The following is a 26,418-nucleotide window of genomic DNA, read 5'->3' as shown; positions in this document are numbered from 1 at the left end:
TACTCCCGCCCGACCTCCCCCCCCCCCCCATCATAGGCAGAAAGTATTCCACACAGCCATAAAACTGGGTGGGCTCTCTAGCCCGTAGGTTAAGTAGCCTTCTCTCCGCCCCCCAGTCTTGACTAAGGATCCCAGGGTCCTGTGGGGGTGAGGAGACAGCTTCTTGCGTCAAGGACACTAGGGACTTTCAAGCCCAGAATTAGGGCTCGGCTAACTGCGCACAGCGGAACCTTTCTTTAGAAGGCCTCGTTTGCTCGCCGGTCGGTTTAGGAAGCGATACCTACTTAAGCGTCCCTCCCATTCCCTCCTTCCCTCCCTCCCTTCGGCCCTCTGCGGAGGCTGCCTTCCTCTCGCCCTAAGTTCCGGGGCCGGTTCTGCCGGAGCGTTCCGCGAACACCCACGAGCAGCTCGCGGCAGCCCTCCTCGCCTCTCGCCACTTCGGACTGCTGGTGGGCGAGTGCCCGCGGTTTTCCTACAGCGAGGGGCGAAGCGAAGGCCGTTCCGGGCCCTCCGGTCGAGCGCTAGGCAAGCGCGCACATCGCTCGCTATCCGGGGCGCGCGTGGGCCTCTCGAGACCCCAGCGGCGACCCGTAGCTCGGGCGCGCGCCTGTCGCAGCCCGCAGGAAGGAGGCGGCCTGAGGCCCGGGGCGGCGGCCGCCATGGAGATCTCCTCGGCCCAGGGCCGGTGCCTGGGGCCTCGGGGGCGGCCCTGACCGTCCTCCTCCTCGCCCGGGCCGGGTCACAGTTGTGCCCCCGGCGGCGCTCAGCCACCTCTGTGTCTCCGCCCTCGCTGGGTCGCGCTGCTGCCTGGGCGCGGCGGCGGCGGCGCCCTGTTGAATGGGCTGTGAGGGCCCGGGTCTGAAGTGCTGGCGGACGCGGCCTCCGGGGGCGCAAGGCAGCAGCAGCGGTGGCGACCAAACGGGTGTTGGAGTTGGCGGCGGCCATGGAAGGCCTGGCTGGGTATGTGTACAAGGCGGCCAGCGAGGGCAAGGTGCTCACTCTGGCTGCCTTGCTCCTTAACCGGTCGGAAAGCGATATCCGCTACCTGCTGGGCTATGTCAGTCAGCAGGGAGGACAGCGCTCCACACCCCTCATCATCGCAGCCCGCAATGGGCACGCCAAGGTGGTGCGCTTGCTGTTAGAACACTACCGTGTGCAGACCCAGCAGACTGGCACCGTCCGCTTCGACGGGTAGGTACATCCCAACTCCAGCCTCCCTCGGACGCGCGCGGACCTCTCAAGTCCTAGATCCCCCCCCCCACGTCTTTATGTGTGGACTCACTTCTCCTTTTCATACCCCCTTCAGCCCCCATTGATGCCCACCTCTTCTTCCAAGGCTATGTTTTTGCTGTCTTTTCTGATCCGCTCCTACCCTATTCCCCCTGTAGGTGGTAGCCACACCCTGGGTCTTGAGATCTATAGTCTTCTCCATTAGTCAGCGAACACACAGGGTCGGAGTGGTGGCTGCTTCTCTAGGTTTTTAATACCTTTCTGTCAGCACTGTCGTTTTAACCGAGATGGAAAATTAACGACATCAGCAATTAAAATTGAAGACCTTCTGGTGCTTTATTGAGCATCTCCATGTTTTTACCCCGGTGTGGTCGGATCGACCTTCAAGCAGATCTCTAGGGCTTTCTCTCGAAATAAGCCCCTAGAACGAGTAGTAGATGCAGACCCTTGATTTCGTCATGCAGCCGGGCATCTCTAGACATGATTTTGACTCTCCTACATTGCTGGCCGGTATTTTTGGCTGCACAGGTGGCTCTGGACCTGGTGTAGCAGTGACGCCATTGTTAAATTACATGTTATGAGGTGCTGTGGTGGGAAGGCTTCATGAACACTTAATATCATTCAAAAATTACTATTCTAGTTAAATTTTTTCCTTTGAGGTTAATCGTACAAGATAGCAGAATCGTCATGTCTGAAGGATTATGGAATGATTGGCACATTACAACTGCGTGCAGAGTTTGCTTTGTTGATTACATTGATTTTTGTTGATCCCCAAGTAAATAAGCTATTAATATTTTAGCATTTTCTTCTTTTGAAATAGATGGAATTACGTTTTGGTTAGTAAAAATTGCCTGACCAAAACCTTTTTGAAAAGCTGTATGTATTTATCTATCTGTCTATCCATCCATCTATCTTTGTCTTTCTTCCTGCTCTTCTTTCTCTTTCTTTACTAATTCTATTTTTCAAAACCAGGTCTTGCTACATAGCCCGGGCTGGCCTGGACTCCCCCAATCTGCGTTAGCTTCTTAAATGCTAGCATTATAGGTATGGGCTTTAAAACATTTTTTTCTTTGTTTTAAGATGACTAAGGTAATTTTAAATTCTGGTTGCTCCCCCCCCCCAAACAATAAAAGCTTTTGGTTCTGTTTTAAATGAGAGGGAAATGATTTGGACTATTATAGTCTAATGAAATGCCAGCCCTGGGTCGTGACTTATATTTGGTCCTACTGTAGATAGTAGGAAGGTGGTGTTGAGCAAAGATGGCAACCTGATTCATTTTTTGTTTCCCCCCTTTGTTTCTGTGTCCTGGAAATTTCCAGCATCTCACAGCCTTCCTTACCTAGAGGAGTGAAGCTTGGTGGCCCCACCTGTGTCTACTAAGTTAGGAGTGAATCCCTTCAATAGGACCTTGCTGAGCTCTGGGTAGGGAAGTGATTAGTTCTCTTAAGAATTTAGAAACATTCTGGATAATGCTATCTTCTTGGATCATCAAAGAGAAAGCTGTTTTGAGGTGATAATTAAAAACCTAATACCAACTGTGGTTATGTATGCCTGTAATCCCAATACTTGGGAGGCAGGACAGTCATGTAATTTAAGGAGATCTTGGTATGTAAAGTGAGTTAACAGGCCAGCCAGAGATACATAGACCCTGTTGACAAAACAACACCCCCAAAACTAAAAACAAACAAGTACCCCTCCCCCTAATTCCTGAAATGACTGAAAATGCAGTTGTGAACCTATGTATCTGAGTATCTTGTCACCATTCTGCACAAACTAGTGAGACTAGGGAGCTCTAAAGCAGACAGATGTCAGACACCTACTATGTGCCAGGCTTTTGATAAGGATCTGTATTCAGAGACAAATGAGACTACAAAATTTTCACAGTAGAGGCTGACAGTTTGGCTGGGGGTGTGTGTCAAATATGAGTAATTGCAGATGCCCTGCCATTTAGGCTTATAGGAGGAGTCTTTGAGGCTGCTGAGGGAGAACAGAGGAAGAGGAAGTGCTCATCTTTGTGGTGGTGGAGAATAAAGGCTTTACAGAGGAGGTAGTATTTGAGCTGGACTTTAAAGAACAGTGGGACATGAAGAGAAGATAACAGTCTGGTATCCTTCAATGCTTCAGTACTTATTGCAAGAAGAGATCTAAGCTAGATTTAGAAAGAGTATGGGATACTGGGAAGATGGCAGAGATCAATTGAGAAAGGATATGAGGTCCAGGGGAGATGCAGGGATCAGTTGAGGGAGAGAATATGGGATATTGGGATGCAGAGATCAACTGAGAGTGTGGGGTACTGGGAGAATGGAGAAATCACTTGAGAGTATAGGGTACTGGGAGGATGGAGAGATCAGGTTTTCATGTTATTCATAACAAAAACTGAGGGAGACTAGTGAAACTGCAGCCTAAGTATTGCCACCATTTGCAGTTTTGCCAGAGGAGGCGCCTAGAATCTATGTTTATTAGCCTGTGGATTGTTATGGCTAAGAGCTGTTGTATTAAAGTAGCTTGATGTTTTATTCTTTAAATCCCTGTAGTAGGTTCAATCCTGAGTCATATTTTGTGGAGAAAAAAATTAGAAGATTTTTACTTTTGACAAGTGTACAGTTAATAAAAGAGAAGGGTTGAAGTTCATCCTTCTGACTCTCAAGTTTGAGATGATTGTAGTTTATTTCAGAGATTTTGACATTTGAGAACCAGGAAAAGTTGGTGATTTATACATGTGATGGTTTTTTCACTTCCCTAATTTCAGTCATTTAGAGGCTGCTAGCCAGAGTGCTGGTAACAATATGAAGCTCATGTATTAAAGGCTAGCTTTTTTAAGGATTTGTTTTTAGTTATGTCTGTATGGGGTCATGACCATGTGAGTGAAGGTGCCTGAAAAATCCAGAAGAAGGCATCAGGTCCTCTGGAGCTGGAGTTGCTTTGCAAATAAATGGTTGTGAGCTGTCCAAGGTGGGTCCTAAGACCAGAACTCTGGGTTTCTTCAAGAACAGTTATGTGCTGTTATTGTGCCATATCTTTAGTTCTTAGCCTTTTTTTTTTTCTTCTCTTTCTTTCTGTCTTTCTTTTTTTCTTTTTCTTTGTTTCTTTCTTTCTTTTTTTTTTTTTTTTGAGACAGGATCTCACTGTATAGCCTTGGCTGGCCTGGAGCTTGCTATATTGATCAAGCTGGCCTTGCACAGAGATCTGCCTCCTAATATTGGATCAAAAGCAAACACCACCGTGCTCAGCCTAGTTTTTGTTTTTAAAAACAATTTTTATGGCACTGGGCACAGTTACAAAGGTGCTCTACCAATTTCCTATGTCCCCACCCTTGGGCTGGATTTTGAAAAGTTACTGTCTTCCTTTAGATTTTGTTGGCATTTGATACCCATGACCAGGTGGGAGCCAATAAGGCTCTTCATGTATACTGAAGTAGATTTAATGTTTCTAATTTGTAGGTATTTATATACATCTTCACAAGTTTTAGGAAAGGTCGTTCATTTATCCTGTTGTTTACTAAATATAGTCTTTAAAGTTTCAGGTGTTTGCTTGGTAACTTTGCTGTAACATATCTCATTTTAGTTTCATCTTGCACAGCAGTGTCCGTGTAATGACAGGTTCCATATGCTGTGTTTTGTGTGTATATTTATTTGTGTAAGAGAGACAAACACATAACAATTATTTGTGTTGTTATATTTACTTTTGAATTAGGGACTTGTTATATAGCCCAAGTTGGCTTAAAACTTAAGTCCTCCCTGGTGCTGGGATTACTTACAGGTATGTGTTGCCATGCCCACTTTAGGGTTTTTTGTTTGTTTACTTGCTTTTGTTGTTTTTTAAGTCTGTATGTCTTAGTTTTTTTTTTTTTTTTTCATATTGCTATGATAAAATATTCTGACAAAAGGAGCTCAAGGAAGAAAGATTTTTATTTCCACTCACAGTTCAAGGATCCATCATGGAGATGTCAAGGTAGTAGCAACTTGAAGCATCTGTCCTATCACATCCATATTCAGGAAGCAGAATGATGGATGCTGGTGCTCAGCTCACTGTTTTCCTTTTTATACATTCCAGGACCATGCTAGGCATGGTGCTGCCTGCTTTCAGTGTGGATCATTTTACCTCAATCTTCCTAAATCAATATAATTCCTATTAGACATGCCTGGAGGCTCAATAATCCCTCTCTCACAGGTGTGCCTGGAGGCTCATCTCCTAGATAGGTCCTGATCCTTGTAGTTGACAAACCGTCACACTATGTTCTACCTAAAGCTTTTATAATCTCTTAGGAAACCAAAGTGGATTCATAGGCTAGGCTCTAGATCAGTGGTTCTCTGCCTGTGACCTCTTTAAAGGGGTTGCATATCAGGTATTTGCATCATGATTCATAATAGTAGCAAAATTACAGTTAAGTAGCAATAAAAAAATACTTTTGTGGTTGGGGTCACCACAACATGAGTACCTACAGGGTCTCAGTATTAGGAAGGTTGAGAACCACTGCTCTAGAAGTAAGGGATCACCACCTAGATTAAGCCTTTTGTTAATAATTTGATTCCTTGTTCATAGTTTTTGGAATAATATTTGATATTTTGCTTATGGCTCAGCATGTGGACACTGGAGTTGGCAAAGGTGAGTAAAGAAGAGCTACAGAAAGGGAACAGAACAAAGGAAAGCTCTTGCAGCTGTGGAAGAATTGTGCTGACTTAGGTTCTGAGGGCTGACTCCTTTGTGCCAGAGTTTGGGAACCACTTGTTCTTGAGCAGGTTTAGTGAGACATGGGTGGGGAAGACACAAGGTGGGAGAATGCTGAAGTCTTTTGTTGAGTGTTCTTTTCCAAGCCAGTGCTAGAATGAACACCCAATAAATGTCTAGTGAAAGGAAAGGCAAGAGAGTCACATCCTCCATCAACTTTGCTTACAAAAAATTGGCAGGGAGCTCGATTGGCCATTGGTCTTGAGAATGATTTCCAGGACTTTAGTTAAGGCACTGATCATGCATATCTAATGAGTTTTCATTTCATTCCCAGTGCCTGAACCAGGAAATGAATGGTAGAAACACCCTCTCACCTGTAAAATCTCAGTGCTTCGTGGGTGCCATTGTTGGATTGATCAGATTATTGTTTATTAAAGGATAAAAATATAGTAGAGATTTGCATTAAAATTTTGTATCAAGACTAGAAAGATCAGTTTGTAAACAGGTTTATTTATGTTCTGTTTGCTTTATTTTTGAGGGTAAGGTCTCTCAGTTTTTTTTTTTTTTTTTTTTTTTTTTTTTTTTGTCGTAGAGTTGGGGATGCAGGCTCTTGTTCTAACCTCCCATTTTGCTTTAGCAGTGCTGGGGCTGGAATTACAGATGTGAGCCCCTGAATCTTGCTTTTTAAATTATTAATAATTATTTAATAGTTAATATTTGTTTTATTTTGGTTTTTGTTTTTCGAGACAGGGTTTCATTGTGTATCCCCCCTGGCTGTCCTGGAACTCACTCTGTAGACCAGGCTGACCTCAAACTCAGTAGAGATCTGCTTGCCTCTGCTTCTTTGAGTGCTGGGATTAAAGGTGTGTGCCACCACTTTTTGGCCAGTTATTAATAACTAATTTAAATGTGGGTTCCAGGACTTGAACTTAGTTGAGAGGGTTGTGTGTCAGGTGTTTTTACTGACTGAGCCATCTCACCAGCTCCAAGATCATTGTTCTACAGTGTTTCTTTCATGGGAACTTAGTAAATGGTGCATTAATTTTATTATAGCTTTATCTTCTGTTAAAAATATGGTGTTTTTGTTTTAGGGTTGTATAGGATATATGTACACTATACATACATGCAAATGCAAAACAAGAAACAAAAGAGTAGGTTATTGGAATTATTCTGTAATTCCTGTCACATTTCTATGTGAATAAAGGAAAAAATGGAAATTACCAGATTATCCCAGGGAAAAGAGTAAAATGACCAAATACTTTCCATTATAAAAAGTAAAGGGCTAACAAGATGGCTTAAGGGGGAAGGGTGCTTATCACCAAGCCTGAGGACTTGAGTTTAATCCTTGGAACTCACAAGGTAGAAGGAGAGAATCAGTTCTTGCAAGTGTCCTTTGATCTCCACATTCATGTCCTGATGTGCATGGGTGTGCATATACACACTAAGTAATTAAAATATAATAATAATGCTTTAATCCAAGCACTCAGGACATAGAGGCAGGAGGATCTCTGAGTTCGAGGCCAATCTGGTCTACATAGTGAGCTCTAAGACAGCTCCAAGACCTTGCCTCAAAAAACTAAAGATAAAATTTAATAATAATTTTCAAAAAAATTTCAAGTGAAGTACATATGTACCTGAAATTTAATTTTTACCCTTTCACCATAGATTATTGGAAATTTGAGGTCAGGAAACTATTATAGTTGTTTTTTGTTTCATTTCCTTCCCCTAATGCTTAAAAGAGGGTGCTGGACAGATGGCTCAGCTGCTAAGAGCTTGTATTACTCTTCAAATTACTGGGGTTTGGTTCCCAGAATCTACATGAAGTGACTGAACCACTTGTAACTCAGCTCCAAGGAATTTGACATCCTCTTCTGGCATTTGTGGATACTTGTACTCATATAGTGGTTGGAGGTGGGGAGAAAACACACAGACACACACACATACAGAGACAGACACACACATATACACATAGAGAGACAAACACACACACACACACTCTTTCCCAGACACAAATAAGTACATTGTAATTAAAAAAATATATGGTTAATAGATGTTGATATTAACATGGTTAGCTACAATGTGTCCTTGCACTGGCTAGTGGAGCTATTGCTTTTTAGTGTTTGTATATGAGAAGTAGGAAGCTGTTGGTGCTAGAGGTTAAACCTAGGGCCTTGCACATGCTCTGCAAACACTTTACAACTGAGCTGCATCCATAGACCTACATACTGGTTTTAAAAAGATGAAATTATTATTTGCTAGGAATACAAATATAAGCTATTTAAATCTCTAGAAGTGTTACATTAAAATAGGTCCTTTACATAGGCTATTTTTAACTGTAGCAATTAAAATATTACCTTTTTTCACTTGGGAGGCACAGACAGGCCAGCTGAGTCCTGGAGCATAGTAAGTTCCAGGCCAGCCAGCAGCTACATAGTGAGACCCTATCTCAAAAATGAAATAAAGCAAATGAATTTTGTTCTTTTTTTTTTTTTTTTTTTTTTTTTGGGGGGGGAGAAGGGAATACTGGCTTTCTATACAGCAAAGACTGACCTCAAACTTGTGATCTTTCTGCCTCCAACTCCCATTTAAGCATATGTCACAATACCCAGCTTAAAATATCACTTTTATTTGCATTATTTGTTTGTAAACTGAGGATTTAATCAGGACCAGCCATAATGGTGCATATTTGTAATCCCAATACTTGAGAGGCTAAGGCAGGAGGACTGCCAGTTTGGGGCCAATCTGAGCTACACAGCAATTTCTAGGCTAGCCTAGTATAGAAAAATCACCGAAAGGAAAAAGGAGTGTGAAGAGTTAGCGAAATGTTAGATAAGAATAGCTTCATGATTGCCAATTGTCCCTTTAAACAGGTGTCCAATTAAAATTAGTATAGTTAAACTTCATTTAATATACAGAATCAGTTACAAATTTTTTCATTGTCATAACATACCATTTGTAATACTGTTATAAAATAATCACTTTCTAGTAGTAAATCAAAGGAAAAATGTACAAGACATACGCTTTTTAAGACTTCTGCACTGAAAATTACAAAATATCTCTAAGGTAGCAAACATAAAGACTCCAAGTTCATGGTTTAGAAGTCTCAATAGCCTCAGAGTGTGAATATTCCACCAAAGGGATCTCTATACATTTGCTGTTAACCTAATCATATTCCTAGCAGGCTACATGTATATGCACGTGTGTAAAAACTGGCAGGCCAATCCTAAAAGTATGTAGAAATGTAACTAAGATAATTTTAAAGAAAAAGTAAGAAATTACCATAATTAAGTGTGTCACTGATGCAAGGATAAAGTATATATCAAGATAACATTTCAGAAATAAATTCAGTTGGTGTCATTGGCTAATGAAAAAGGCTCCAGAGGGACTGGGAATGTATTTGGTGGTAGAATGCTTGTCTAAGGTGCATGAAACCCTGGGTTCAAGTCCATGGAAGGAAAGAAAAATCCCAGTGAAATTCTGGTAGGAGATACACTCTCTAAATAAGCAGTGCTGGAGCAATTAGTATGGGAGAAAGTCAGCCTTTGTTATCTTACACGGTCCTGGAAAGATGGGTGTAATTTCCAGTACTACATAGAGGCTCACAACCACTTGTAACTTCAGTTCCAGGGGATCTGATGTGGTATACACATATATTAAGCAAAATACACATAAATAATAAATTAAAAGTTAAAGAGCAAATATTTTAGAGACTTTATTTTCCTCCCTCTCTCCATTCACCCCACCCCAAACCCCCAGTCTCTGGCTTTCTCAGCCTACCTTAGGGTTGACAAGATGGCTTAGTGGGTAAAAGTGCTTGCCTCCAAGCCTGACAACCTGAGTCCAGTCCCATGAAACTATCCAGTGGAAGGAGAGAATTGATTCCTGAGAGTTGTCCTCTGACCTTGATACATGCTTTCCTTTCCCTCCCAAACAAATGTAAAAAATAAAAATTTTTTTTTAAAAGATCATAGACACCAGACAATGGTGATGCACACCTTTAATTTCTGTACTCAGGAGGCAGAGGCAGGTAGATCTCTGTGAGTTCCAGGATATATCCAGGACTACATATTGAGACTCTGTCCCAAACAGAAACAAAACAGAATGTTAAGAATAACTTTATTTATAAAAGTCAATCCTTGGAAACAACCAAAATGGCCACTAAGAACACAATGTATAACTAAACTGTAGAGAACTGGGAAGTAATGTGGTCTTTAATACCAGCACTCAGGAGGCAGAGGCTGACAGATCTCTGAGTTCAAGGCCAACCTGGTCTACAGAGTTTCAGGACAGCCAGGGCTGCAGAGAGAAACCTGCAGAGAGAAACCCTGTCTCTCAGAAAAACAAACAAACAAACAAAAAAACCCAAAAAAACAAAAACAAAACAAAACCAAAATAAACTATAGAACATTCATACAATAAAATGTTATATAGAATTAAAGAAGAAATTGCTGATGCGTCCAACTACATGGAAGATTCTCATAAATAGTGAAAAAAGCCAAGTATGAATGAGTGTGCTGCATGGATTCATTAATAGGAAGTTCATATGCAGGCAGATGATCTAGGGAGGAACTGACTAGGAAAAGGAACAAGGACAACATTTAGGTTGGCCATAATGTTTTACACCTGGATCAGAAAATGAGTTCATAGATGTACACTCAAGATTCACGGCTGGCGAGATGGCTCATTAGATAAAAGTACTTGCCACCAAGTTCAATTGCAGAGCCACCTAACTGGGAGGAGGGAGAACCAACTCCCACAGATTGTTCTCTGACTTCCACCTGCATGTTGTGCTATATGAACACAAATATACATACATATAAAATAAGTATAAATTAATTTTTTTTAATTTGAATTTTACTGGGTTTGTAGTCCTATCTAAGCTGTGTAGACTTAAAGAGATACGGCTGACTTTAAAAAAAAATAGCTGATTTATATCAGATTGTTCACATAAAGTACTTCAATATCTCTAGTGCTGTACTAACTACTTAGTATGCAATATAGCTCAGTCTTCACAATAACTTGCTAATTGCCCTATGTGGTAGATACTGTTATCATGCCCATCCTGCCGATAGGTAACTAGTATGTTTACATAGGACCAAATACTCCAAAGGCCTTTGAATAGCATAAAAAATACCAACGGAAAGGAAACATTGTACATCAACACTTGTTTCAATTTCAAAAGGACTTTTTTCAGTCTTTATTAACACATTGTATCAAAAACAAATACAGGGTCCTGTGATAGCTCAGCCAGTAAAGATCACTGTGACCAGACCTCATTTTTTTGTTCCATCTTTGGGACTCACATGGTGGAAGGAAAGAACGAACTCCCTCAAGTTGTCCTCTCACAGATGCAGTGGCATCTGTGCCTGTATATTACACATACACACATATTGGGGTACAACTACATGCACGCATATACTATGTAGCCCTGGCTGGTCTTGAAATCAGATCCACCTGCCTCTGTCTCCTGATTGCTGGGGTCAAAGGTATGTATTATGTACCATTACTTCTGGCTAATAAGTCTAATTTTTTAGAAACAGGATAGGTGATATTGTTTTTGTGGTGTTAACTGGAGCTAATTTATGTTTTTATAAGTATTTTTGTTTATTGTTTGCCCTAGCTATCCTAGAATGCACTTTGTAGACCAGGCTAGCCTTATCTGCCACCATGCCCAGCTGGTTTTCTAAGTCATAGTTAGTTCATTTTGTGCTGCTATGCTATAACAGAATATCTAAGATTAGGTGAGTCTTAGAGTGGCAATTTATTTCCCATATCATGGATGCTGGGACAGTCAAGTGAAGGGTGATGGGGTTGTCCATCGAGGGCCTCATCCTGCAGAGCAGAGTGCTGTTGTTCCTGGTAGAAGGCAGAAGAGCAGGGTAACCTGCCATTGCCAAGAATTGAGTCTCTTTCATAAGAGCTGGAATTTAGAAGAGACAGGGAGGCATCCTTGCTGCTGTGGTAACTAATACCTAACTTTTGGAAAGGCATTATGGCTGTTGCACCCTCTCACTTTGTGGGAGTTGTAATTTGGCCTACATTGCAACATAAGGTTGTGTAGTGAGAAGCTCATTAAAAGATTTTTGGTGTGCTTAGTTGTAGGGGATAATTATTTGGTCAGCATTCTACCCTAACATTGCCGAGTATACTTATTGTTCTAGCACAGTAATTCCAAATATCTTTAGCAAAAATCTTTTTAGGTTCCATGAAACCATTATCAGTAGTATTAAAATTAGGAAAAGAAGATTGGGGGAAAGTGGTAAAGGTTGGATTTGTCAGAAGAACCTAACTTTGTAGAGGCTGCAACCCTGCTTGTAGCAGAGGCCCTGAGTAGTTGGTAACCAAAGCTTCAGTGTCCACAATCTTAAGTCAGGGAGGTACTTGGGTGATTTCCAAATGCTAGTGTTTCCTGCTCTTGCTATCCCATAATTGTTTATTTTAGGAATATATACAGACGCATAGTACAATATACACACATGTCTTAACTTTATGTTGCATGCTAAAAAAGCATATTTATTTATACAGCATTATATTTACATGCTTAGCATATTTAGTAAGTCTTCATGTGTATCCTACCATCCAATACCTTTCCCAAAGGAAAGCAATATACAGCTGTCTATATTTTTTGTTTGTTTGTTGTTTGAAACAGGGTTTCTCTGTAGCTTTGGGGGCTCTCTTGGAACTGGATCTATAGGCCAGGTTGGCTTCGAATTCACAGAGATCCACCTGCCTTTGCCTCCCAAGTGCTGGGATTAAAGATGAGCGCCACCACCACCTGGCCAGCTGTCTGTATTTAATGGACCAGTGATTGTTCATTCTTGTTGCTGTAGCTCAGGTAATCTTAGGGTAGTGATTCTCAGCCTTCTTAATGCTAAGACCCTTTAATACAGTTGCTTATGTTGTAGTGACCCCCAACCTTAACATTATTTTCATTGCTTCATATTTTGCTACTGTTATGAGTCATAACGTAAATATTTTTGGAGATAAATCTTTTTTGGTTGTGTATCTGTATGTGCCTTGGTATTTGTCCTCACCTTTTTCCTTGAGACGGGTTACTTTGTTGTTTGATGCTGTGTATACCTGACTAGCTGGCCCATAAGTTTCTGGGGATTCTCCTGTCTACCTCCCATCTCACAGTAGTAACATTGGGATAATAGACACTTGCCGCTCTCTTGGCACTGAGTGTAGTCTGCAGATTTGAACTCAGGCCCTCATGCTTGCACAGCAAGTACTTTCCCTACTGTACCATCTCCTCAGCTGAGAGAGAGAGAGAGGGAGAGGGAGAGGGGAGGGGGGAGAAAGGAGAAGGGGAGAGGGAGAGAGAGAAAAAGAAAAAGAGAAAGAAAATGAGAATGAGTGTGTGTGTGTGTGTGTGTGTGTGTGTGTGTTAAGGTGGTTTCTCTGTGTATCTTTGGCTATCCTGGAACTCACTTTGTAGACCAGGCTCATCTGGAACTCATCTGCTCTGCCTCCTGAGCACTGGGATCAAAGGTGTGCACCACCACACCTGGCCCCAGCCCCTCTTGTGTTTTTTGAAGTGTATTGTTGTCAGTAGAGAGTATTCTTTAGATTTTAAAAAATGAACTTTAGAAATAAAAGTAAAATAGCTTTATTGATTTCATGCTAGTATAAATTGCTTTGCTTAAATTACTTGTTTTTATTTCTACCCATACTGATACTTTATTAATGTTTGGGAGAGTAGAATTTCAACTAGTGTCTGTGAATGTACCCTTTTAAATATGTCAGGGCCTGTGAGCCCATTGTCTGATTGATTGTTCTCTCTGTATGCAGGTATGTCATTGATGGTGCCACTGCTCTTTGGTGTGCTGCAGGAGCTGGACATTTTGAAGTTGTTAAACTTCTTGTCAGCCATGGAGCCAATGTGAACCACACCACAGTCACTAACTCAACCCCACTGCGGGCAGCATGCTTTGATGGCAGACTGGACATTGTGAAATATTTGGTTGAAAATAATGCCAATATCAGCATTGCCAACAAGTATGACAACACCTGCCTGATGATCGCAGCATATAAGGGGCACACTGATGTGGTCAGATACCTTTTAGAACAGCGCGCTGATCCCAATGCTAAAGCACACTGTGGAGCTACAGCATTGCACTTTGCAGCCGAAGCTGGTCACATTGACATTGTGAAAGAGCTGATAAAATGGCGAGCTGCAATAGTGGTGAACGGCCATGGTATGACACCGTTGAAGGTAGCTGCCGAAAGCTGTAAAGCTGATGTTGTTGAACTGTTGCTCTCTCATGCCGATTGTGACCGCAGAAGTCGGATTGAAGCCTTGGAGCTTTTGGGTGCCTCCTTTGCAAATGACCGTGAGAACTATGACATCATGAAGACATACCACTATTTATATTTAGCCATGTTGGAGAGGTTTCAAGATGGTGACAACATTCTTGAAAAAGAGGTTCTCCCACCCATCCATGCTTATGGCAACAGAACTGAGTGTAGGAACCCCCAGGAACTGGAGTCCATTCGGCAAGACAGAGATGCTCTTCACATGGAGGGCCTTATAGTGCGGGAACGGATTTTAGGTGCTGACAACATTGATGTTTCCCATCCTATCATTTACAGAGGGGCTGTCTATGCTGATAACATGGAGTTCGAGCAGTGCATCAAGTTGTGGCTTCATGCACTACACCTCAGGCAGAAAGGTAATAGGAATACCCACAAGGATCTGCTTCGATTTGCTCAAGTCTTCTCACAGATGATACACCTCAATGAAGCTGTGAAGGCCCCAGACATAGAATGTGTTCTGAGATGCAGTGTTTTGGAAATAGAGCAGAGCATGAACAGAGTTAAAAATATCTCCGATGCTGATGTCCACAGTGCCATGGACAACTACGAGTGTAACCTCTATACTTTTCTGTACCTGGTGTGCATCTCCACCAAGACACAGTGTAGTGAAGAAGACCAGTGCAGAATTAACAAGCAGATCTACAACCTGATTCACTTGGACCCCAGAACACGGGAAGGTTTCACCTTGCTACACCTGGCTGTCAACTCAAACACACCAGTCGATGATTTTCACACCAATGATGTCTGCAGCTTTCCCAACGCACTGGTCACGAAGCTCCTGCTGGACTGTGGTGCTGAGGTGAATGCCGTGGACAATGAAGGGAACAGTGCCCTCCACATTATCGTCCAGTACAACAGGCCCATCAGTGACTTTCTGACCTTGCACTCCATCATCATCAGCCTTGTGGAGGCCGGCGCTCACACTGACATGACAAACAAGCAGAATAAGACTCCACTAGACAAAAGTACGACTGGGGTGTCTGAAATACTACTTAAAACTCAGATGAAGATGAGCCTCAAGTGCCTGGCTGCCCGAGCAGTTCGGGCTAATGACATTAACTACCAAGACCAGATCCCCCGGACTCTTGAAGAGTTTGTTGGATTTCATTAAGTGACTGGATGTGTAAAATCGTTTAATGTGGTGCTAAAAAGTAAAGGACTTTAATCACAGACAATAGAAGTATGTGTTCATAAATTGTCCTTTTCTTTCCACTACCCTTTCAGCCCATCCATCCTTGGTTCCGTTTGGCTCTTGTCTCATGTATTGATTTCAGCACACTAAACAGAGCAGCACTGTTCAGGTGTAACTGGAAGGTGTTTGGACATTTCTTTGTTTCTTTTTCTTTTTTTTTTTTAAAGGAATGAATGTAAGATATTTTGTGTAATACGGGGCATTTGTGATTTAAAATTGATGATGTTTTAAACAGCTGCCTACAAAAGTATTTCTATTAAGCTGGTGTGTCAGCATGTCATCTGTGCAGCAGTTTTGAGGATTTCATGAAGAAAATGAACTAAAAAGGAACCCTGAGAGCAATGGGAGATGCTCCTGCCCTGCGTGGATGGCTCTCACTCTCACTGTGTGTGCAGAGTGATACAGCACATTTTTACACCAGGAGGACTCGAAACACTTAGCTACTGATTAATCTGGAAATTATGTGCAGTTATTGTTGGAAAGTTGAATTCATGGAAATAATTGCATTATGTTGGGTAGTGTCTTTAACTGGCAATCTTAGCTCAACCTTATGGACATTGCTAGACTCTACCCCTAGCCTTGAGTTCTTCCTGTCTCTGTTTTGATGATGGATCTAAATTGCAGTCAGGCATTTGATTTTTGGCTCACAGACTTAAATAAGGAGCACGCTGTATTATGAAACATTGTCGTAGTATAGCTGATATTCTATTTCGTCCCCTTTTAGACCTTTCCTCTTATGTTGTATCTTTAAAATAGGTAACTGCCTTTCCAGAGGGCATTTATTTCTGTCTCCCTGTTAGGTGTAAGATGAACAAGGACATACTTCTGTTGTTTTTTACTTAGTCCATTGTGAGATATAGGAAAACCAGGAGTAGGGTATAGGAAATGAAGTATTTGATGAGGAAAATGATTCTAAATGCCACATAGAAGGTATGTCTCAGAGCTGCAGACTATTCTACTGTAGGCTGAGGTCTTTGTTTTTTGCTTTCTTTTATCAGCAACATTTCAGTTGTTGAGTATTCTGTGATATTTCCCTTAAGCATCACAGAAATTCAAGTTAAGGAACATTTGCTTCTGGGAATGATAATGAAAGTAAAACTAGTTGTTCCTGTAATTTTTCTCTAGTGCCAAATGAATGCCTGAGCTACCCCTAGTGCATGGCACCCTAAGTGGAGGCCCACAGCTTCTTGTTTTCCTTCTTGTCATGATGCAACATTGGATATAAACTTTAAACAACTTGTAAGATTTCACAAACATTTTACCTGTGGATATTGCTTTTTAAAATATATGAGAAAGGTTGCAGTTGGAGCAGCATAAAAAATGACCAAGCCAAAAGCAGCACCTAGGGCCTTAACAGAGATATCCCACAAAATGAAATACCTGGTAGGGCAAGAGAGATTTGAGAAACTTCCTGCTCCAAGGGTGTGAGACACTTGCTGTAGCTGTGCTTTGTGTGTGTTCTTGCTTCAGTTAGGAGTGTTTGATGGTGAATTCTTTCATGGTAATATATTTCTATTTTCCTAACTTGAGAGTTTACAAGGAACGATGGCTTAAAGGGAGGTGTTGGAATGACCCTAATTTGGGAACTTCTGTCACCCTCCTGACATGACTCAATGACTCATGTCTCACCTTGCTCTGGCAGCTCTCAGTGGCCTGGAAGAGATGACACACTGCACAGGTGAGTCAGTCCTCCCTCTGCCCAGGTTCAGGTCATGTCTTTCCTTTTTGGACTCTAAGGCCCAATATGGACAGTGAGGAATAGCTGTGACACTTAGTACTCAGTTGGTTCCGTTTTTTAATGTATGTGGTTTTTAAGCACCCAAACTTAAAATATCAGATAATGTGCATGTTTTAAAAACATTTTTCCCCTTCACTACCCAGGACCAACACTGTTCTAGATATTATTTATATATGAGGATAATGATAATATGTGCATATTCAGAGATAGAATTTGAGGACAGCTTGGAAGGGGGGAAGACAGTGCTGATGAAGGTGGAGCAAACTGAACCATGCTGGTGGGAAACTGGCTAGATTTGTTTAAACTGTAGTTGTACATTGTGCACTCTGGCTGAGGGTCTAATTCTGTGTCTAATGTCACTCCAGATTTGCATTGGGGAACACCTGTATAAAGCCATTATTGGAAGAAGTGATCTTCATGCCTGGTTTTTCCATTGTTTTTGGTAGAATTCTTTAAAAATAAGCTCAGCCAAATGTTCCATAAACTTCTGTTTTTGAAGAAAAATAGGTGTAGACGGTGGTAGCTTTGTAGCTAGCTCACTGGGCTGTCTCCTGCAGCCATGTTTGTCATTTGATGTTTGTTATTGGTAGAATCATGTTTTGAATTGCAACTCTTGGCAGTGTTAGTGATTTCTCAGAACACTTCTCTGTCGTGTAAATTGTCACATAAATTTGGATGAGCCAGGAGTGCAGGAGGGTGCTTTCCACTTTTTATGCAGTTAGAACTTGAACACTTGGTGTTGGCAGCAAACCCATCCCCTTGCTGAAGAAGGGGTAACTGATTCTGACACCACGGCTTTTTACAGTCCACCCTGATTGCTCTCACAGCCCAACCATCCAAAGGTTCCCCACTGTGGGAACTTTAAACATGCAAACCCAACAGCATCTGGCTTATCTGCCAGGCTTTGGTTTTGCTAGTTTCTGAGATGGGTTTTGATCTCATTATACTAATAGTTGATAAATGGTGATTGTGAGGACTTTAAATATGACAGCATTGTTTGACTAACATAAACTATAATTTGGGAGCAATGCCTCCCTAAAGACAACACTGTATTAGACAAGTGTTTCTGAAAATTCAAGTTCAGAGAGCAGTTAACAGCATTTTTCTTAGTTGAGGGAGCTCTTTGAAATCAGACTGCTTTGCATAATCCAAGCGGAAGAGCTTCCTTCTTGGAATAGGGCAGTCAGAGCAGAGAGTTTTTGTCCTTTGCTGGTTGAGAAGCGGCCAGTGATTGGACTCTTGAGTAGGTGGATGAAAGTGTCTATGCTTTATTATGACAGAGTTATAAAAATCTGAAGTGTTCTTTATCAGCTACCCAGATGCCAGTGCGCTCAGGAGCGCACCCTTCTCACTGACAAGACTTCCTGCAACATTAATAGGGAGAAGTAAAACCTTCAACTCTGCCTTTTGCTCTGTGAACTGATTTCAGTCCAGATTCTAAGCTGTGGTCACTCTCACTTTGAAAGTGCACAGCTCCTTTCTGGATATCATTTGACAACCCCTCACTATGTACATACACCGAGGGGCTTCCTTAGACGTTTCTGGTAGACCTTCCCAAACCTTGAGATGGGACAGGGCATACAACATCCCTTTCCCAACCCTGGGATCTGGAACAAAATCCTCCAGTGACAGTGCTGATACATTGACTTTTACAGATGTAAAGTAAATGTGGTCTCTAGTCCTAGGTCTGTGGAGTGTACCTTTGTGTTAGTGTATTGGGAAGGGGCAGTGGCTTGATGGTTATGGGGACTATATCTTTGATGTGTTGCAGGGGTGACTACTACTAAATTACTGTCAGCTTTCCTTTAGGGGTGAATCATGGGATGAATGGCTTCATCAGAAAAATGAAGGCATGAGGATGCAAGCCTGCAAGGAAGGAAACCGACAGGTTTTGTATCCCTTTCTTATTGGGTGTTGTAAAATGTGTGCATGGCTTTTTTTTGTTGTTGTTGCTCAGTAATTGGTAGAGGAGAAAAGATGAAGGGGCCTTCCCTGTCAGCTTTCCTAACCATTCTTTACAGAGGTACATAGCTGGGGAATAAAATCTGGCCTTAACCAATTGGCAAGAAGACCCTGTCCTTTGTAATGTTCACCGCATCCTGCCATCCTCGGTGCAGAGGAGCTACATAGTTGTAGTTTAGTAATTCACCATGGTTTATTACCAGCCAGTGATGTCATTCTATCGTGCACTCTTGTCAAGCCATTTATGTGACTTTAATAAGCATAGTAACCTTGCTGACTGCACCCGAGGTCTATCAGTGATTTATATATTGCATGATGTCTTCTGTTTGAGTTTGACATGTAGAATCACTTTTGATTTCATGGCAATTGACAGTCCTAATGGCTCAGCTAATTTGAAACTAACAACTTTGCTGTGTAAAAGGAAAAATGGTGTTGTGTTCAGTAAATGTTTGAAAAAAAAAAGTATCTTGAAGTTTGTGTCTTTATTGTTCAATGTGAGGTCTTTTGTTAAGTTTCTTCTAGAAGGGTTGTTGAAGTTACATGTATGTGTATGTGGGAAATCCTATATTAAAGAAAAGCTCAAATAGTAAAGCCAAGCTGTCCCTGTGTGCCATTTGGACTCTATAGAGCCGGTCATTATAAAACATCTTTTGAGTAGCTTCCCACAAGTTTTCTGTGTGTGTATATATAATCTCTTTTCACTTGAAAATACAGATAGACTTACGTTCATTATTTAATATATATTAAGCATGTTTTCATTTCCATATATATACATTTAAAAAAAAACACAACTTCATAGCATTTACTTCTGTATATGGTCTTAAAGTTTGTTTATCCAGATTTTATTGGTGGGCATTTAGGTTTTCAATTTTCTAAGTAATGTGATAGTGAACACTCACATGATTTTCAGCCACTTAAGCTCGTTGCTAACATGGGATCTTCTGCTTTAAATGTCTAAATGTAGTTACAGTTCTGACAGATTGTTAAATTGCCCTCTTTCTTCCCTGTTCTTATATTGGCAGACACTAGATATTACCCCATTTAGTTTTTGCGAGGGTGATTAGTGAAGAACAGTTTCACTTGGTTTTATGTGTGCTCTTTTAACACGTGTTTGTTTCCTTTGTGTTTTGGCTGTGGCCATTTACTTTAGTGTTTATTAGAAAGTCTGGAAGCTTAAAGAAGTTTTCTCTCATTAGGTAATTTTTTTTTGAAAAAGTTATCAGAACTTTACATTTTAAAAGTACATTTATTTTGCATGCTTGTGCGTGTATGAGTGTGTCTTACCTCTGTGGCTGTGCAGGAGGTACTTCTGCACAAGCCTCAGGTTTTGTAAATTGGGCCAATATATTATCTAATTTGTACTGGAGTGATCTTGTGAAACAGTTAAAATGCCTGGCCAAGTGTTTTTAGAGAGGCTGGTATCTCTTCATTTCTGTGTGTGTGAGAATTGAGCAGCCTTTTCATTATTTTATGTTTATTTTTCCACATGAATGTCAGTGTCATGTGTTAAACTTTAAGCTTCCACATTGACTTACTCTGTCAGTGTGTGCTCCTAGGCACATGTGTCATGCTGTGTGGAATCAGGAACTTCAAGAGGAGTTGTTTCTCTTCACTGTGTGAACTTCAGGGATCCAACTGAGGTTGGCAAGCTTCTGGCTGGCACCTTCCTTTACCTGCTGAGCCAAATATATCAATGGCCCCTTAGAAGATTATTTTGTTGGGGTTGGAGAGAAGGCTCTGATACCATCTCAGGAGCATTTGCTATTCTTGCAGAGTACTTGAGTGTGGTTCCTAACACATAGTTTACAAGCCTTAGTACCTTTATTTTCAGATGATCCAAAGCCTGACCTCTGAGGTTACCAGGCATGCCCATGGTACACACACATACACACAGTCAATACGCTCATACTCTTAAAATAAAAAATACATCTTTAAGAAATGGTCATTTTGTTTATCACTGAATTAGTGGTCATTTAGAAAGTTGGGTTTGTAATTCTAAGCTTCCCCTCCATGACTGTTCCAGAGTCTCATGGAGTCCCAGTAGTTGGTCTCAAACTCAGTATGTGGTCAGGATAGCCTGGAGCTTTATTCCTCCCTCCACCTTCCAAGTGCTGGGATGATAGGTAGGTATATGACGCCCCACTTGGTCAGTTCCTGTAGTGCTGTGAGTCAAATCCAAATCTTCTTCATCCCTAGCCTTTTTTATTTTTAATGTTCATTTTTAATTGTGTGTATGCATGTGGGCATGTGTACACTAGTGCATGTACCCATGGACTCCCAAAGAGTGTCAGATCCTCTGGAGTTGGGAGTTATCGGTGGTTGTGAGTGCCTAATGTGGATTCTGGGAACCGAACTCTTTTAGTCCTTTATAAGAGCAGCAAGTCCTCTTAACCTCTGAGCCATCTCTCTGGTCCTCCTTTGCTGTATTTGAGATAGGGTCTTACATAGCTCAGGCTAGCAGACTAGCCTAGAACTGAAGCAGGAGTTCCCACAGAGTTTTGCAACTGGTTTGATTCTGAAGGTTAGCACCTAGGCTTTGAGCTGCCTTTTGTGACTGCTACATTTCGTGTCCACTATCTTCTGTTTGAAGTATGCACATCTTATCTGAGTTTCTTAAAGGTTCAAAGCCTATGCAAAACTTGGTTGCAGAAGAATTCAGAAAACCAAGAGGTTCTGTGGCTGAGAATTGCTTTGGTACTTGTCTCTTTGGGGAGCTTTAGATAAGAGGTTTTGGTATATGGAAATTGACTTGCTTTAGATAAGAGGTTTTGGTATATGGAAATTGACTTGCTTTAGATAAGAGGTTTTGGTATATGGAAATTGACTTGCTAAGATGTACATTGTGTAACAATAAAAAAAAAAAACCTTTTGTAAAGCTTCAGTCAGCCAGTTCACCAGCAGTTGAGTCCCTAGGGCCACAAAGGCTACAAATCATCCTAGAGTGAGTGACCCTGTTTCTTCCACTGACCTGTGTGAACCAAATACTTGACATGACATCCTGCCTCTGCCTCCTGATTATAGAGTATAGATTATATTTCTTCTGGGATTATAGATGCATGTCACCATACCTGGCCCAACTATGAACCCTCCTCCCCCAAAAGAAAGACCATCTCTTTAGTGGAGTCATAAAAATGTCTTTATATACAGAGATTTTGAAAATTTGCTTTGTAAGTTATTTTTTCAGGACCAGATGAACCCAGGTCTCATGCCTGTAGGCAAGGTTATCACTGAATTACATATATTTCCAGCCTTCTTTTTACTTTTTATTTGAGATGGCCTTACTAGGTTGCCCAGGCACACCTTGAACTTGGGATCCTCCTGCTCAATAGTAGCTGGAATTGCCATTAGGCCTAGTTTCTTGTTCTCTCTCTCTGTCTCTCTCTCTCTCTCTGTCTCTTTCTCTCAGGCCTAACAAGCATATTGCATTTATTATAATTGTATATACATACTTCTAAGTGTTAATATGTTAGAGGCCTATATTTAGCTTTGGGGTGGCTACCCTAACCTATAGAGATCTGAAAAGATAATTTAGTACAACCCTTTCATTTCATGATTGAGGATTCAGGCCCAGACATGACTTGACTTTTTATCCCTAGTCACCACAGTCAGGGTTGGAAGGAGGCTCTGTCTCTTGACCCATGATGCTGTACTTGCACTGAGACTGGCCGGGGATGCCCTGATGCTTTCTGTGAGGCTGCTGCAGGTTTGCATAGTGCCCCTGGCCTGAAGAGTCCAGGTGGCTTTGAGATTGCACAGTATGTTTTTTCTTTGTTTCAGGTAACATCTGTGTGCTGACATGGCAGGACTAGGGCAAACTGCAGTACCTGCTCTAGAAGACCACAATCCGACACAAAACTCAGGTCATAAAATCTCACTTGGGGACAGGGTTAAGACAGTGCTGGGGCCCTTCAGTCTGTCTGTGTTTGTTACCTTTTGGTGTTCATACAACAGAGCAGGTGGGCTTTCCTCCTACATCAGGATTCACTAATTGCAGATGGTACCTTTGTGAGGGAGGAGACCTGGTTATCCCTTGTCTGGTAGATGAAATTGGGAGTGACTCATGCCAGGATAGGGGCACGATGAAGCCAGCTGTTTGTGTCATACACTGGCATCATGGACTGACTCAATGCCAGTGTCTTATTCTTAGAGAATGTTGAGTGGCAGTGGAGATAGCAGTTTCCTTGTGCTGACCTCTGGGCTCTGGGGAGGGAGAGGTCTCTACCTTCTCAGCTGCATGTTGCCCCTCTATTGCCTCTCCGTATGTGTTCAGCTTGCACTTGCCCCCTCCTAAGAACCACCACTTTCTTAGCACAATACCCACTGTATGTACCAGAAGGACACCTCCTAGGTCCTTTATAGACCATTGTGTCCCCAAGTTAGGCTTGGACAAAGCTGAAAGCCACAAGGGCAGGTTGTGTGGGAAATAGGCACTGAATCAGGGAACAGATGTTGACTAGATGTCTAATGTACAAAGAATCATCTCACAGCAACTGCATCTGTGAGGCCTGCGACGGATGGCACTTGCAAGTCAATATCTTTTCTGAGGCCACTCTGGGACCACACTGAAACTCAGCTTGGACATCCTGCTTTGTGAGGCATGAAGCACACTTCACCATCAGCCCACAGGCCTCAGCATCAAATGCCCGGGAGTTTTCCTGACTGGCTGCCTTCTTTCAGCTCACAGCACACCTAACTGAGGGGCGCTGAATGATACCCACTCCCCAGAACATTACAGAAGTTTTTCCCAAGTCTACCCAGGGCTGACCCTCAGTTTCTGCATCATCTCTGAGGGCTTGTCCCCATCAGGACAGTGTTCTCCTCAGGGAACACTGCACCCTCACTCCCAATGTCTTGCTCCTCTGCTTCTCAGCTACTTGCAACTGTTTACTAGGTAGCAAGCTGAGACCTCAGGAATCCCGACAGCTATGAAACAGCATCTATGCCTTCCCACCCCCCAACCCCGCTGCCTCCATGGTAATTTGGTGTAGAAGCCATACTTGATTTTACTGCAGACTTATTTACATATCCAATGATCATAGGAACTTCACATATGAAGTTTAAAGTGGTATTCAGGTTGGATGCATAATGCTCTCCCTTCAAGGAACCATTTTTAGGTTAGTTTTATTTCCTATTAACTTCATCTGAATCTTTATTTTTTGTGGTACTGGGGATTGAAGAATTGAAATTGGAACCTTGAATGTGCTTGGTAAGTATTCTACCCTGCACTATATGACCAGTATTTCAAAAAAAGTTTTTTTGAGTTGTCTTCCTGTATTGCTTATGCTGTCCTTGAACTTGAGGCCTCTGTCTCCTAAGTGCTGGTAGTACTGTTGTATACTACCCCTGACTGCAAATAATTATGAGTCAGTAGCCAGAACAGTTATTAACTCCCACCTATAAGCTATTCAGTGTTTCTTTTTGTTGATTTGAGACAGACTCACTATGTAGCTCTGGCTGTCTTGGAGCTTGCTCTGTAGATCAGGCTGCCCTTGGACTCACAGAAATCCACCTGCCTCTGCCTCTGGAGCGCTAGGATTAAAGGTGTGCACACTGTGTTTGGCTTCATTCAGTGTTTCATTTCAATATAAGGTTTTATATAGCTTAGGCTGGTCTTGAACTTACCTACCTTGACCTGTTGGTCCTCCTACCTTCACCTCACGGTGCTGGGATTACAGGGTTGCTACCATGCCACTATAATAGGAATTGCGCTGTTGATTCCAGGTTAAACTTGATGTTGTCACCAGCATGTTGCTCAGTCCCTTCCTAGTCATTGCAAATATGCCTAAACCCTTTCAGTGTCACTGGGGTTCTCAGGACCTTGAAGGGGTGAAATTATCATAAACCTCACCCTGAAGACTTGCTGTAAGCAACCACAAGGCCTTCCAGATTAGGCTAGGGCTGGGTTAACATGACCAACCTTGAGCATGAAACAGTTTCCAGTATTCATCACAGAAAGCCTGTGTGTGCTGAATTCCCTATTCCCAGCTTTGCTGTCTGTCATGTCACTTTCTTGGGAGTTCAGCTTAGCACAAGCTACCCACAGAGGGTTTGCTCAGGTGATGTCCTGGATCAGAATCCCCAGGAACCATGGCCCTTGCCTCCTAGTTGAGGATTTGTTCCCTCTAAAGTGTAGGCACTCTTGTGGCCATGTTTGGACATTTCTGCTTAAGAATAAACAATTTGGAAAGGTAGAATTAAGAAAAAGGAGAGAGAGTAAAGGTTGAGGAGGAGGGCCTAATGCACCTGCCATTTGGCTATTTAGTTGGTCTGGGGGTAGGCAGGAGACATGATGGGATGGGAGTCCTGGGGCTGTCTGAATCCAGAGGTTATGACTGGAGCAGTTTAACATCATAGTAGCACAGGTGTCAGTCTCTGAAAATAGGTCAACCTGGCTTGCCACGCCAGTGCTCTGGTGAGATCTGGAGAGAAGGCATACTGAGTCCGGTAACACACTTTTTGTTTTGTTTTTCAAAACAGGGTTTCTCCATGTAACAGCCCTGGCTGTCCTGGAACTCACTTTGTTCACTAGGTTGGCCTCAAACTCATACAGATCCACCTGCCTCACCTTCTGGGTGCTGGGATTAAAGGTGTGCATCACCACTCCTAGCTTGGTAACACAGTTTGGAGTGTGGGTTTCTTCATTCTCTTTTCCCTAGTGACCTTATTCATAAAGGCAGTTACTGATACTAGAGGAAAATGGGCTTTCGAGTTCAGGATTTAGTTTCAGCTTTACCTTTGGCCCTTGATTTAGCCCATCTGAAGCTGGGGAGATGGCATTCCTGGCTTGAGTCTTGATTTTGCCATGGAGAATGGCACCACCTCCCTCTTTTGGCCTCACCTCACACACACATGCACACACACTGTCTGTCTCTCTCTCTTGCACTCTCTCTTAAAAAAAAAAAAAAAAACCTAAGTTATTTGTTGGGGTTTTGAAAAATGGAGATGCTTTGGTTTAAGAGTAGCCTCTCTAAAAGAGGAACAGGAGTCAGTGTGTGGAAGGGTTCACTGAAGGCTCAGTCTGGGAACTTGTGAGGGGAGAGCACCTAGTCTAAGATGGGGTGGGTGATGGTGGTGGTTGGAGAGGTGCACCACTACCATGATACATAGATGTTCTGACAGGTGAGGCCAGGTAGTCTTTGGGAGACAGATGGACACACAATGGATAAGACTGTCCTCAGCATTTACATAGACGCAGACACCCACATCCCTTTCCTCTTTAAGCCAGAATTTGGCCTTGCTCTGTCACAGAATGGAATATCTGTTGTGGTTATTTTTAAACACCTTTTAGAAAATTTTCTTAAATATATTTCTG

General features: G+C 42.1%; 1 protein-coding gene across 1 annotated transcript; it reads left to right on the top strand.

Annotated features, from left to right (window-relative positions):
• Nucleotides 1–518: 518 nt before the first annotated feature.
• Nucleotides 519–17,556, top strand: Fem1b (fem-1 homolog B). Its single transcript, XM_051197708.1, has 2 exons — nt 519–1,191; nt 13,690–17,556. The coding sequence occupies exons 1-2, from the start codon at nt 944–946 to the stop codon at nt 15,323–15,325; spliced, it is 1,884 nt and encodes a 627-aa protein (XP_051053665.1). The 5' UTR covers nt 519–943; the 3' UTR covers nt 15,326–17,556.
• Nucleotides 17,557–26,418: the final 8,862 nt, after the last annotated feature.

The sequence above is a fragment of the Phodopus roborovskii genome, unplaced genomic scaffold (assembly GCF_943737965.1).
Source record: "Phodopus roborovskii unplaced genomic scaffold, PHOROB, whole genome shotgun sequence".
Taxonomy (NCBI): Eukaryota; Metazoa; Chordata; class Mammalia; order Rodentia; family Cricetidae; genus Phodopus; species Phodopus roborovskii.
Note: the sequence above shows the minus strand (reverse complement) of the source record. Positions and strands in the feature narration are given on the sequence as shown.